The sequence below is a fragment of the Chelonus insularis genome, unplaced genomic scaffold (assembly GCF_013357705.1).
Source record: "Chelonus insularis isolate UGA/USDA-ARS -01 unplaced genomic scaffold, ASM1335770v1 contig_85_pilon, whole genome shotgun sequence".
Taxonomy (NCBI): domain Eukaryota; kingdom Metazoa; phylum Arthropoda; class Insecta; order Hymenoptera; family Braconidae; genus Chelonus; species Chelonus insularis.
Window position 1 is genome coordinate 481,148 of NW_023276773.1, and position 15,634 is coordinate 496,781.

General features: G+C 31.1%; 2 protein-coding genes across 2 annotated transcripts; both read left to right on the forward strand.

Moving 5' to 3' along the window:
• The first annotated feature begins 175 nt into the window (after positions 1-175).
• Positions 176-5,600, forward strand: LOC118071480 (ankyrin-1-like). Its single transcript, XM_035090651.1, has 4 exons — positions 176-1,319; positions 2,573-3,387; positions 3,523-4,812; positions 4,885-5,600. The coding sequence occupies exons 1-4, from the start codon at positions 220-222 to the stop codon at positions 5,598-5,600; spliced, it is 3,921 nt and encodes a 1,306-aa protein (XP_034946542.1). The 5' UTR covers positions 176-219.
• Positions 5,601-7,756: 2,156 nt separating this feature from the next.
• Positions 7,757-9,803, forward strand: LOC118071521 (uncharacterized). The gene is made up of 3 exons (XM_035090716.1): positions 7,757-7,872; positions 8,671-9,102; positions 9,405-9,803. Exons 1-3 carry the CDS (start codon positions 7,801-7,803, stop codon positions 9,612-9,614), a joined length of 714 nt encoding a protein of 237 aa, XP_034946607.1. The 5' UTR covers positions 7,757-7,800; the 3' UTR covers positions 9,615-9,803.
• The last annotated feature ends 5,831 nt before the right edge of the window (positions 9,804-15,634 follow it).

Sequence of the window (15,634 nt, forward strand, 5' to 3'; positions counted from 1 at the left end):
ATCACAAGTTGTGGTAAAAAACTATCAAATATAGAAGTATTGTTTCAAAAAAATGACGACCCTGATGCTAAGGAATACGGAGGCCAAACTGCTTTTCATGTTGCTTGTATATTCAGGAGTGATACAACTGAAGATATAATAAAATTATTGCTACAATATGGTGGAAATACTGAAGTTCTACATACCAATGGATCAACACCCCTTCATACAGCTTGTGAAATGGGCAATTCCGAAGCTGTGGAATGTCTTTTAGACAATCATGCTAATATTCATGCTAAGAATAATAAAGGTCAAACACCACTACACTTTGCTTGCGAATATTCAAATGATATGACTTTGAATATCCTAGAATTATTGATAGACCATGGTGCAAATATTGAAGCTGTTGACAATAGTGGTCGGACACCGCTTACTCTTGCTTGTCATCACAACAACTATTTAGCCGTTGCATTTCTGTTATATCATCATGCTAATCCTGATCATAGAGATTTAGAGAAATCAACTCCACTGCATATCGCTGTTAAACATGCGTGTGTCAAAATGGTTTATTCGTTTAAGAGCCATCGAACAGTACAAGCATTAATAGCACATGGTGCCAATATTAATATTTTAAATGAAAAAAATCGAACTCCATTGCACTATGCTATTGAGAAGATGCTTTCTTACGATAATGATCAATCATATTGTGTTCCTGCTCGTCGTAAAAACTGTGAAGCAATAATAAAAAGTTTAATAACACAAGGCATAAAATTGGAAGCTGCTGGCTTACAAGTAATGGCACACCATTCAAGTGTAGTTTATAATTCGAATGACTACATAATTATTGATAACATAAAATATTCTGCAAATGATATTCTAAATTTCAAGTTAGATTCTGGCTCAAGTCAAGTAATTAGTAACGATGAATTTCATGAATACGACGATTTCATTGATGATATAAGACTGGTTGAAGCCGAATGTAAGCAAGAGATTGAACAGATGAAGAAAAAAAGTGTCGGCATTGATGATCTCACTTTCTTTGATTTGGTTCGGACGAATTGTCATTTCCTAAGAAGATTAGTTAGAAATAATAAATTTCCAAAACTTCTAGAGATGGTATACTATAATAGAAACTTTCCATTATACAATGACATTATTAAAAATCAACTTCAAAGAGCAAAAACTCTCGATAAACACTTTGTACTGAGAATGTCTGCCAACGAATATTTCATGTTAAATATTACCAAACGATTGCCTTATGAATGTATAGATAAAATACTAAGTTATTTTAACATTAAAGAGTTAATCATGTTCATCATAGCAATGAAACGAGAATATAAGTAATTTAACCTAAATTCCATATTAAATTGTCATAATTATAAGTTTTTTTATTTATGTATTTCTTTTATTGTATTATAATTATAACTCGTTAATTATTTAAATAAGTAATTAATAAAAACATTCATTTCTCTCATATATGTATGCTTTTTTTTCAATTAGTCGAATCGAAATTATACGTCTATATCTCTGTAATAATTCTAAAAATTTTCCCTAGTAGCCAGCCATAACGTTGAATTTCCGTCAGACTTACGTACGTTACGGACGTAAACGAGTCAGGAAAAACGACGCCATATTGCTCGATTGCTGCCTAAAGTACCATAAGAACTAAAGGAACTTTAGTCCTGCCTGACTCTATCTTGCCAGACTCCATTTTAAGGGACTCGAATTACAGAGAAAAGAAATAATAAAGAAGAACGACCGCATAGGGATCCGTTGGACGATTCCTTGAGGATACATATGGCATTTTAGCATTAGCTTTGTATCCCCAGCCATAAAACAGCAGGTAAAAATTACCGTTCAACAGCTTTCATTGGGATAATTCTTCTATATATTATCTCTTTTCTCTGCTAATTAGGATGGAAAAAAAGGATCTCTGGTGAGCACTACGTAAACTGATGAAATCAAGTTCATTGCCATGACGAGGCAGGGGGTAAACAAATGGGCTGCACGCGGTAGTTAAACTGAGTAGAGTCCCTTAACAAAGAAGAAGGACTGGTATAGAAGTTTAATCCTAGGTTACAAATCCGGACAAAGCTTAGGTCAACAAATATACATTTGCCCATATAAAATTACGGTCAACACGTGTAAAAGATTCTAGAGCTGAGAAAAGAATGATCGTGGTCACTGGCCTCATCACTTGTCCTTATAACTTATGTGCGCATGTGCACAGACCATTTTTAACTCTCATAACCCAATCTCGCTCAGTTCAAAATTGTCTGTGCACTTACGCACATAAGTGATGAGGCCAGTGAACACGACTAATTTCTCATGTGCTTTTCTACTACGCTTGCGCAGTAACGAAAACGTGCTAGTAGGGGTAAAAACTAAGTGGTAGGAAGCTCGAAAGCATTGAAGTAACTGAGGGTCTTTTTTCTCAGTTCGACAATAGCATCAGTGCCATAATAGTGTGTGTTTTATATAAATAATTAGTATCTAAATCAAATTATTTTCAAACGTGTATCAAAGTAAATAGTCTATGAACAATGTATCTTAAAAAACAAGATGATATTTTTGATCTTTGTCGAACAATTAGATGTGGTTATGTAAAAAAAGCGTATAAATTAATACAAAATGGTGCAAATGTTAATCCTGATGTTGATGACAATACTCCTCTTCATTGGGCAGTTATTAAATTGAAAGAAAAACATTTGAGTATCATCGAAATACTACTTGATAAAGGCGCTAATATCCATGCTAGAAATAAAGATAATTATACTCCACTCGACATAGCAATTCAAGATGGTAAAACAGAAATTACGTCACTACTTATACAAAGAGGAGCTCTTGTTGGAGAGGATTTAAATCCATTGCTTCTTAAAGCTATTAACACAAATAATCACACATTGGTTCAGATGATAATTGAACATGGGATGCTGGATAATTCATTCATTGATTTCCAAAAGCTTGTATACCCTGCTGTTTCTCAAGGAAATTCGAAGATCATCAAAGCCATAGTACCACGTTGTGATAGCATAAAATCAACTGATTTATATATTCCTGAATCGCTTATAATTAAATACCATGAGGAGTCTAGAGAAAGTGTTGAATGGTTATTGAAACGGAATTTTATTATACATCCACATAGTTATCGTAATCAACATTTTATTCATGGAGCTGTTGAAAATGGACACTTACTAATTGTCTTGCAACTTTTGAATTCTGGAATCAATGTTAACATGGTGGATCCAACAACGGAACTCAATCTATTAACAACTGCTTGTTTAAATAGACATTATGAAATGATTGAAAAACTTTTAGAACATGGTGCAAATATAAATGTGATAATATCCAATGTGAATAACAGATTGATGAAAGATGAATGTTTCATTCATAATTTATGTGAATATAGTAATTTATTCCCATCGGATGAATCTATATATTATTCTAGAGATTTAACATGTTTACATATTGCTGTTTTTTATTCTGATTCAATTGTAACAGAAATTTTATTAAGATATGGCATAAAGATAAATAATTATGCAGAATTGTTTAATTTAGCTTGTATAGCAGTGAAAAATGGTTGTGAAGAAATAGTTCGTCTACTTTTAGATAATGGTGTCAATGTAGCTCATATTAATTTACTGAATCAGTCTCTATTGGATTACAGTATTAATTTTAATTCTAATGTAAAAGATGATCGTTATAATATTATTAAATTACTTTTAGAAAGAGGAGCAGCGATACACCTTCATGTTCCACGTAATCATTTTGTTTTTGATGCAATCACTTATGGACATCATAGAATTGCTCAACTTTGTCTAGATTATAAAGCTGATGTTCAATACATTAATCCAGATGGTAATACTGTACTTCATGCAGCCATTAAAAATAATTTTAATGCCAAATTTATAAAAACATTATTGAAACTTAATTCACAAGTCAATACGGTAACTAGTAATGGTCATTCACCACTCCTTGATGCTTGTTATCATACATCAAAAGATCAATTAGAAATCATTCAAGCACTTTTAGATTGTAATGCAGATGATAATTTTGCTAATCATCGTTTAGTTACACCTTTGTTTATTGCATGTCGAAAGAAAAATTTACCAGTTGTTCAAGTTTTGCTTGAAAAGGGTGCAAATCCTAATATTATGGATATTGATGGTGAAACCCCTCTTCATGTTGCTTGCATATTCAGCAGTAATACGACCAAAGATATGATACAATTATTACTAGAACATGGTGCTAACATTGAAACTGTGGATATTAAAGGATGGACTCCTCTTCATACAGCTTGTGAAATGGGCAATTCTGAAACTGTGAAATGTCTTCTAGCTAACAATGCCAATCTCCATGCGACGAATGATGATGGCCAAACACCATTACATATTGCTTGCAAATATTCAAATGATACGACTGTAGAAAAAATACAATTATTATTGAAATATAATGGAAATATTGAAAGTGTTGATAAAAAAGGTTGGACTCCACTGATCGTAGCTTGTGAATACAAGAGCTGCATGGCAGTTGAATATCTCGTGAAGAATTATGCTGATCCTAATGCAACAAATGATCAAGGTCAAACTCCTCTTCATATTGTTAGCAAAATTCCGCACATTAAGAATCGACATTTAATAAAATTATTGATAGAATATGGTGCAAAGGTTGATGCTGTTGATAATAATGGTATGACACCACTTTTCTTAGCGTCCAATGTCAATGATTTTGAAGCAATAGAAACCCTTTTAGATCATCATGCTAATCCTAATCATGTTGATTCACAAAATTCAACTCTTCTACAGAATATTTGTAAACAAAGGCCTCTAAATAGTAGCATATCTTATAATATTTATAAATTATTAAGTCTATTAATAAAATATAACGCCAATGTTGATATTTTAGATGAAAAAAATAAAACTCCTCTGTACTATGCTATTGAGACGTATAAACAATATGTAGAGAATCATTTTTGGAGTCGATTCATTCATACAGATTGTAGGTTAATATTAAAAGCTCTAGTGTTACAAAAAGTCAAGTTGAAGACAGCTGGTTTAGAAGTAATGAACAACAATATTTCAGCTGAAGTTTTCAATCCTGATAAATTCTTAACCATCGATAATGTAAAGCATTCTGCCAATGATATTTTACAACTCAATTTAGATTCTGATTTGAAAAAAGTAGTCAGTTCTACCGAAGTTTCTACTGATGATAAAATTGGTGATATGAGACTATTTGAAGACAGATGTAAGGAAGAGATTGAAAAGATGAAGAAAGAAAATGTGGGTGTTGATGATCTCACTTTCTATGATTTAATAAAGATGGATATTCGTCATTTAAGTAGATTGTTTAGAAATAAAAGAATGTATAAAATTCTGCAAATGAAAATTTATGATATGAAGTATCCATTATATATAGACATTTTGAGATATCGACTTCGAAATGCTAAAACAAGCTATGAAAATTATATGCTAAAATTGTCGGTCAAACAATGCTTTGCATCAAATATTGATATACGATTGCCTGATGAAGTTATGGATATGATATTGGATTACTTAACAAATGCACAGATGAAGACGTTTATCCAAGCAATAACGTTATCAAATAATCAATCATTTTAAATTGAATGTATTTCTATGATTTAAAATAATTGATAATTTATAGAGAAATACAAGACTTGCATTCAGTTGCTCATGCTTGGGCATGCAATAAAATAAATAAATTATATTCTATTCTACAAGACTTGCATTTGATGTATTATAATCCTAGTAAGTCAAAGTCAACATAAGTCTGACGAACATTCTGACGTTAGGATTGGCTACGAAGGAAGTGTGTGTCATTTTATACTATTTTTGTAATTAAGTAATAAAGTAAGAAGTTTCAAGAACACAGTCTTTATTAGTGCCTTATTTAATAAAATACATTGGGTAACGTTGATCTGAACGATTATCTGCGTCTAGGAAATTAAACATACGTAAGTCTGATGACAGTCTGTGTTCCTAATGGCAACAAGGGTTTTAACTATTTGTGCATGTTTTTATTGACCTGGAGTTAGAGTTGGATTAAGAGACTCTAACCTGGAACACCCTAGTAGCATGATCCATTTGTAAAGCAACATTCTTTTAGAGCATTACAAAATCTTTTGATTATTTTATAAAATAAATGCAGACATCGTCAACAGTTCCACTGGTGTCTGCTTCCGTATTTACACCAAGATCTTGCGACAGACTATTACATCAGAATTTAATTCTAAATCTTCCTGTAGGTTTATTGCAAAGGCTGGCAAAAAATTTAGCAGATTTTTAACAGAAATATAAAAAAGATGATTTCTTCTGCTAGTAGTTTTGATTGAGCTATATAGGAATGTATGGAAGAAGTCGATACCTTTTATATTTCTGATGAGAATCTGCTGCAAGATTTGGAGTTGGATCTTGTAAGAATATTTTATCGTTAGATCCATGTGTGAATGCAGAAGTTGATACCTATGGTACTACTACAGGGTTGAGCATTCTGTCTACATGATTGCCACGAAAGATTTTTAAAAGCTAGCTACTAGGGTAGTATTTAAATTCATCAAGTCGAAAGGACTCTGAAAGTCTTTTGTTCTTTGAAACCAGTTAAATTTGTACTAAGGTTTACTCTCTTAAACTGAATCAGTAAAAACTACCGCAAATCAGTGAATATTCACTGATATCCAGTGCCAATCCAACGACTAATTCTTTCAATGATAGTAGGATTATGGTCCAGTCTTTAATATGGTCCATTCATTTATTATGCGAGCAAAGGTCGTCTTCCATCAGCTAACCTACAAAAACATTAAAAAATAACTTCTTGCAAATAAATGGAAACTTCGAAGAGTGACAATTGATGATAATTTAACAAAGTAAAATACAATTAAAGAAAAACAAACAGTGATCCATAATCCTACCTTCTCCTTTATTCTGTTGTATAAGATCCGTACATGAATGCAAAAGCAGACCCTGTAGCGCCGTCAGTGAAGTCAAGAAATTCTTCAGTGTGATAATCTGAAGATATCGTGACGTCTGGAAAAGTGTTGTTTTGTGAACTCATCATGTTACTAAGGTTATATTAAGTTATTTAACTATTTGACGGTTTAAAGTAGAGTCCCGTAAGACAGAGTTTGGCAAAACGACGCCATATTGCTTGAGTCCTGCTTAAATTCCCATAAGAACTTAAGGGACCTGCCTGACTCTATCTTAAGATGATTTGAGGTTAGGAAAGCCCAGCTTTAAGGGGCTCTACTTTAAAGTATTTATCAAAGCCGTAGATTTAATTATAAAAAAGCCATTTAATTAAAAAAATATAGAAAAAAAATTTTAATTAATGTTTTTTAGCCATAGATTTAAAAATTTAAATTTAAGAATTATCAAAGCCAAAAAGAATGTTAAAAATGGACTTTACTCGAATTATAAATAAAAGAAATAACTTATGTTTGTGACATTGAAATTCTTGTTTGAATATTTAATCAAACTATTTGGTGTATTTATTTCCTAACCAACAAAAATGTAAATAAAATTTTTAGAGAAGTATTCAGTAAAAATTAATTATTTTAATAATTAAAATTTTTTAATTAATCAAATAAATAAACATAAGTAAGAAAATTTTCATTATTACAAATATAAAAACGTGAGTAATCATAATTGATATTATTTGTGTACGTGTTTATTTACTAAAATTACATAAAATTTTGATTATTTTTCTTTTTCCATGTTGTATATAAAAAGATTTGTTAGCCATCGGGAGTTCATTGTAATTTATTATTTCTTCAGTTAACTTACGGTGAATTTTGTAAGAAGAATTATGAAATATCCAAGTTTATCCATAATAATAAATGTTCTTGCAATTTTTATTACATATTCATCAGCAGATGATGTAAGTTAATATTACATTATTATTATTTAAAAAGTTTAAAAATTGTTTATTCAATTGTTCAATATTTTGATCAATCTTAAGGCTAGGCTTTACTAACCTCAAATCACCTCAATTTTTTCTCGTCAAACTGTGCATTTTTTATTAGTTTTTCTCATGTGAAAAATATTTAGGAATATTCAGAAAAGTGGCATACACATCGGAAAACAAAGATTTTTCGTACCAGTGTAATAATGATCGTAGAATAAATAACTTTTCAGTGAAGGGCTCATGACAAGTGCATCCGCCATGACACCTCAAAATTCACTGAACAGTTATTTATTCTACGATTATTATTACACTAGTACGAAAAATCTTTGTTTCCCGATGTGTATGCCACTTTTCTACATATTCCTGAATATTTTTTACATGAAAAAAACAAATACAAAATGCACAGTTTGACGAGAAAAATTTGAGGTGATTTGAGGTTAGTAAAGCCCAGCCTTAATTTATTTATTTATTATTCCTTTTCATAAAATTGACAAGTTCGATTAACAATAAAATTTTTATAAAAAAAAAAAAACTTGAATTATCTTAATTAAAAAAATGAATTATTATATGTATATTATTCTCAAAGCATCAGGCTACCATGAATTGAAGTAACAATTATGCTACCTTTTTTCTCTGTTCACTAGAATATTTAATCATTCTTTTTAATTTTTATGAAAAAATAGGAATAATTTAACTTTTTATCTTACATTATTCAAACAAAAATTTTCTATTAAATGCTGTTTTATCCTAAAAGATGGTTTTAATTTACAGTTAAGTGATCCTGATGTCAAGAAAGTGTATGCTCGAGCTGACAGAGGTATTGAAACAAGACCAACAGAGCTAGATGATGCTCATTATCTACTTGCAGACCTAACACTTACTGATGAGAATGGAGATAATGTTGACATTATTGAATCTGAAATGTTATTAAGATTGGATATCAAACTAAAAACTGATGCAACTGATGAAAAGTATGAAGATGGTAGAGTAACGTACTGTGATATTGCTGAGACAAATGATTCTGATAATATTCAACAGTTATATAATGAATGTGAGGTGAATGAAAATATCGAGAGGTGGACATGGGATAAAGAACTCCAAAACTTCAGCACAAATCTAATAATCACCAAATTGTCTGAATCTATATCAGATAGATTCACTATTAAATGTCTTGCTGTTGTTTGTAGAGAACAATGTCCTGTTGTAAGTTGTGACTATTCATCATTGGATTTAGTGGAACAAGTTTGATGAACCCCAATACCAATATGATCAGTTGAGTCCAACATGTGTGTCCTAAGATAATCAAGATTATTAAATCTTTACATAATGTTTCAATTTTAAAATCATCAATAGTGTTGGAGATCATCAAAATAATTATCAGTATTTCTTGGATACCAAGATTTATTTTGAATCAAATTGTGACAGGGTTTAAAAACTAGTATGCTAATCTTGGTATTATGGATTATATTTTCCTGGATAATTAATTGTTTCTCTTATTCTTGCAGTTTTCATGTAATAAAACAGACGTGGGAGGAAGACGTAAAAGAACTGTATTTTTATCATCTTTGAAGCAATCACTATCATCACTTCCTTCTAACATCTACAGAGGTATAAAAAATAGAATAAATAGATGGTCTGCATCAGGTGACAGTAAATCCACGGAAATTCCTTCTAAAACTACAATGGCTCCATCATCTAATACAAAAAAAGCTTAAGAAGATTCGTCCTTTTTGATCATGATACTAAGTAGCTTTTGGTATCATGATATATTTGCCTTCTACATCATGAGCTATGGAATGAATTCCTTTATTTTTGTTTTCATATTAATGGTTCTTATATATTTACCATTTATTTTACTGTAATGATGTATTTTTTATGATAAAGAATAAATTTGTTTATTTTGAGATCGTTATAATTTTTTAATGTCCTGTTTAGTTATTAACAATGATATTGTTGGAAGATCTGAAACTGAGGAAGAAAGTTAGCAACCCCCGAGAATGAATTTCTTGATAGTTGATTGTTGGTAAAGTAGACTTTATATCGACTTATGATAAATGTCTTATGAATAAGGGATAAGTTAGCAACCCCCGGAAAAGGAATTTCTTGACTCTTAAGGCTGGGCTGAAGTCAGAGAGGCGACTGATTCCCCCTATCCAAATATATGGGATCGGGAAATTTCTAATTTCTTCGCCAATTTACAATTATTTCTATAAAATTAGGTACCAAATTACAGAGGAATTAATGCCGGACTGACGTAAACAACAATTTTTTGTATATAGTGAATATTTTTATTAAAAAAATTAGAAAGAATAATGAAAAAATTATGAATTGACTTGCCGCGCTTAAATTTCAAGATGGCGGCCACATCATTCAGATGAAAAATCACTAATTATTTCATTTTTATACGTTTTTCGCCCAAAATTCGTGTTTGCGTCAGTCCTTGCCACCTGTCTGAATGTTAAAAAAATCAATTCATAGTGTAAAATTGAATAATTTAGAAATAATTAGAAATCTTGTATTCCAGATGATATTCTCCGGAAAATTAGTTTGAAAAAATTCTGATAGGTGACAGCATTATGCTCGCAGATGACCTCAGTCATCCATATTGAAAAAATGCTCAATCCGTATCCAGAACTGATGGTGCCCTGCATTTTGGTGAGTAATTTGTGTATGAGTGTGTACGGGTAATATATGTATGTGATGTAAACATAGTGTATCGCTTTACAATGCCTTATACTTTGATGACTATTGCAGTTAGAATAAATAAAAATGATGATACTCATTTAACATTAATTAATATAATACCTGAAAATAACTTCAACAAATATTCATCCATTATTATCATTTTTATTAGGTATAAATGTTAATCAAAAAGCTCAATTCCGAGTCGGCGTATCCAAGCATGTAGTATAAAAACAAATACACATAAACTCAATATCGAGATTATGCTGGCCATGTGGTTAGAGCGTCAGAGTTCTATTTTGCCGGGCAGGGTTCGATCCCAGTCATAACCAATTTTTTTTTTCTACTTTATTCGTTACATTAGCATGTAATTATAATATTGACATGCTATAATTAATCTTTTATAACAATTTGATTTTTTTTTCTCTTTATTCATTGAATTTATTGACGCTAAGTCGAAAAATATTTGAACAGAGCCATAAACTTTCTTTTTGTATAAATACATTGATAATAGCCTGTGTTTAACAACTTATACATCTTTACATGTATTAACAATGTTATGTTATTAACAAGTTAATCATATTATTATCAACATTGAAAAGTAGTTTAAACAATCCGTGGCGAGTTCCGGCACTTCGCTGGCAAGCTCTACCCCCACTCTCTATGCCCAAGCCTGCAGCTTATAATTTTTGAGCATATATAAATGTTTTGTAATCATAATAGCTCGGTGGTTAGCGCATCGGTCTTTCATTTTGATGGGCAGGGTTCGATTCCAGTCATGGTAAAGTTTTTTTTTTCTTTTTTATTTGTTAGATTTGCATGTAATTATAATATTAACATGCTAAAATGAATTCGTACTAACGATTTGATTTTTTTTTTCTCAATTATTTATGTAATTTATCGACGCCGAGTCAGAAAACATATGAACAGGGTTACAAACACTTTTTTTACTATAGCTATATGAACGTAGCTTTTTTTTAAGCAATTTAGAAATATTCAGAAGTATGTAGTTGGAACAGTCCGCGGGGAGTTCCGGCACTTCGCTGGCAAGCTCTATCCCTACCCTTCATACTCAAGCCTGCATTATACAACGTATAAACATTAAGATAATGACAGAGATGATATGTTAGCTCTGTGAGTAGAACACCAAGCTTTCATTTTACCGATTAGGGTTCGATCCCAGTTATAGCCAATTTTTTTTTTCATCAAAATTTTATATAAATACAATAATTGGTTGTTTATATTAGTTCAAAATTAATTCCTATAGTCTTTTGGAGACAACATTTTCTAAAAAAGAGAATTCATAGTAATTCGTTCCTCACCCTCAGCTTATTTTCAGAAAAACAAGTTTTTTTTCGTAATTAATTGGAAGAATAATTTAATCAAATATATGAATTGATTTATAAGTATATAAAGTCACTTGAACAAGAAACAGAAAAAAAAATTGCCTATGACTGGGATCGAACCCTGCCCAGCAAAATAAAAGATTGGTGCTCTAATCACTGAGCTATTATGGTTTCAATAATAGTGAAGATGCTTGAAAATTATAAGCTACAGGCTTGGGCACAGAGAGTGGGGGTAGAGCTTGCCGGTGAAGTGTCGGAACTTGCCGCGGATTGTTTAAACTATTTTTTATTGTTAATAAGTTGTTAAAAAAGGCTATTATCAATGTATTTGTACAAAAAAAGGTTAATGACCCTGTTCAAATATTGTCTCATTTGTCATCGATTGATTGAAAAATAATTTTACATAAAAATTGAAATTTAAAACTCATTTTCGGCATGATAAAATTGCAATTACATGCAATTTGAATTAAAAAACAAAAATTTTCCGCAATTGGAATCGAACACCGTTCGGTAAAATAAATGTCGAATCTTCTGACTACAGAGCCAACATATGTTCATTTGCTTTGTTTACGTTTAGATATCATAAGCTTCAGGCTTGGTAACAGAGGGTGGGGGATGTGCTTGCTCGTCAACTGTTCGAACTCGCAGTCTTCTCTGAAAAATAAGACGGAGATAAATAGATATATTCTGTGCTCTGTCTTGCTCGAAACAGATTATTCTGAAATTTGTAAATTTCTTGGTGCCCTAAGGCTCCCTTTTTGTAGTGCATCCCTGAAAATTATCATTTTTCGAACGATTTCCCTGTTACCTACTCAATTTCAGTTGATGTCAAGCTTCGGCCTTTTGCCGGACAACACGAGGGCGTAAAGTCAACTCCGGGAAACTTTCTGACTTCAGCCCAGCCTTAAAGTGAGAGAAAACCGGAAATTGTTGTAATTTTGGCATAAATTATGCTCCAATCATAATTTTGGCTAGTGCAATGGAAAGCTCTTGCTCTGACGAATCCATTAATATGCTTATTGTTTATATAGGTCTCATAGATCGTAAGATATTAGCGAAAAACATTATTCTTCGGTAACTCTCTCAAATTTCGGACTTTTATCCTATTTTTCTTTCGAATTGAAAAAGTAGTAAATTATCATATTTATGCTTGGATCATAAAATTATGGGTGTCATTGGGAAGATCTTGATGAGACGATTCCAAAACACTAGCGGTTGACTATGTTTGGTTGGAGAAATCACGAGATATTCGGGGAAAACTGCGATACATAAAAAATATGCATAACTTCTATGCTAATGATGCTACGGGGTTGATCGAGGGCTCATATGAAAGATCTGGACCTAAGTAAAAAATTGGATCCCCCCTATAGGATACCCCCGTCAAAAAAGCCGTATCTCGCTTAGTTTTCGAGTTATGAGCGTTTAAAGGTTTTTCTATGATTTGGTGCAGCATAACTTTGTTTTCTGCTAATAACTCGGGATCTATGAGGCCTCTATAGATAATAAGCATACCAATGAATTCGTGAGAATGAGATCTTTCTATTGCACTAGTCAAAATTATGATTCGAGCATAATTTATGCTAAAATTAGAGCAATTTCCGGTTTTACCCCATTTTGGGAATGAAATAGTTGATTTGTCATATGTTTGGCCTGATTCCGCATTTCTACGCATTGAGACGAAGAGAATGAGTGGTCAAACTTGAAAATCGGAGTACTTTTATGTTTTGGCTGAAAAAAATGGAAAGGGGTACCACTTGCCATTTTTTGGGGGTGAAAAATCAAAGTTGTCCGATTTTCAAGTTTGACCACTCATTCTCTTCGTCTCAATGCGTAGAAATGCGGAATCAGGCCAAACATATGACAAATCAACTATTTCATTCCCAAAATGGGGTAAAACCGGAAATTGCTCTAATTTTAGCATAAATTATGCTCGAATCATAATTTTGACTAGTGCAATAGAAAGATCTCATTCTCACGAATTCATTGGTATGCTTATTATCTATAGAGGCCTCATAGATCCCGAGTTATTAGCAGAAAACAAAGTTATGCTGCACCAAATCATAGAAAAACCTTTAAACGCTCATAACTCGAAAACTAAGCGAGATACGGCTTTTTTGACGGGGATATCCTATAGGGGGGATCCAATTTTTTACTTAGGTCCAGATCTTTCATATGAGCCCTCGATCAACCCCGTAGCATCATTAGCATAGAAGTTATGCATATTTTTTATGTATCGCAGTTTTTCGCCAATATCTCATGTTCTTTCCAACAAAACCAAGTCAACAGCCAGTTTTTTGGAATCGTCTCATCAAGATCTTCCCAATGACACCCATAATTTTATGATCCAAGCATAAATATGATAATTTACTACTTTTTCAATTCGAAAGAAAAATAGGATAAAAGTCCGAAATTTGAGGGAGTTACCGAAGAATAATGTTTTTCGCTAATATCTCACGATCTATGAGACCTATATAGACAATAAGCATATCAATAGATTCGTCAGAGCAAGAGCTTTCCAATGCACTACCCAAAATTATGATTGGAGCATAATTTATGCTAAAATTAGAGCAATTTCCGTTTTTCTCTCACTTTAAGAGTCAAGAAATTCCTTTTCCGGGGGTTGCTAACTTATCCCTCATTCATAAGACATTTATCATAAGTCGATATAAAGTCTACTTTACCAACAATCAACTATCAAGAAACCGTTTATGAATGATTGACTCATGGTAAATAAATTGCATATTCTCACAATTGATTTAAAGTCGATTTTATGTAAAATTATCTCAAATAACTCCAAGTACACGCCAACTTTTCCATTAACTTAATTGCAACTCTTAGTTAACCAATCAATTAATCACAATTAATCCCTTCTTATCATTCGAGTCTTACCTCAGTCGATAATCAAGGTCACTGCAGCTGAATGAACAGTTTAAGGAAATGAAAATCATCCTCACTTGTTCCTTATTAAAATTAACATAATTTCCTTTAAATTTTCTCCTTTTTCAACATAATGAAGAAATTATTGACTATCTTTACACTATAAAGGAAAACTAATGTATATAAATAAATCAACACAGCAGTATAGTTAATTAATTTTATTAATATAATAAATTGCCGACAATATCAATTATTAATGATTACTATTATTATAAACTATTCATTGATAATTACTAATTAACATAGTGATGACAATAATTTATTATTCATCTAAATATCATTAAATTATTATTTACGTAATCTATCTAATATATCCGACAGTCTTCAAAGTATATACTTAATAATCATCAATTATTAATTACTATATTATTCATGCAAACCAACGATATATTAAACATTTTGTCGTTTTTTTTTTTATTGTCTTATTAACAATAAATATTTACGCAATTAAATTATTTTTAATTATCATTTGTTTTCGCTGTTGTTTTTTTTTTTTTTGTTTACTTTTACAATAAGAATAACTTTAATGTTATAAATAATACCTAAATTTATAATAAAAAATTGATTATTTTCTTTTTTTTCAATATACTGTGAATGATTATTGTATAGATTATTATAATCTACAATGATTTCTACTGTGCTTTTTATTTTTTTATATATATTAATAACTTTTCGTTTTTTTTTTTTTTATTGTTTGATACTATAATGTTTTCTTTTATTATTTAAATTTCTACATTCTTTCTATTAACTACTTTCTATGTTCCAATAAT

Coding starts and splice junctions, on each gene's coding strand:
- LOC118071521 (XM_035090716.1), top strand. CDS start 7,801: ATGAAATATCCAAGTTTATCCATAATAATAAATGTTCTTGCAATTTTT. Junction 7,873..8,670: donor CATATTCATCAGCAGATGAT/GTAAGTTAATAT, acceptor TTTAATTTACAG/TTAAGTGATCCTGATGTCAA. Junction 9,103..9,404: donor GTAGAGAACAATGTCCTGTT/GTAAGTTGTGAC, acceptor TTATTCTTGCAG/TTTTCATGTAATAAAACAGA.
- LOC118071480 (XM_035090651.1), top strand. CDS start 220: ATGGGCAATTCCGAAGCTGTGGAATGTCTTTTAGACAATCATGCTAAT. Junction 1,320..2,572: donor GCAATGAAACGAGAATATAA/GTAATTTAACCT, acceptor TCGAACAATTAG/ATGTGGTTATGTAAAAAAAG. Junction 3,388..3,522: donor TCATAATTTATGTGAATATA/GTAATTTATTCC, acceptor ATAATTATGCAG/AATTGTTTAATTTAGCTTGT.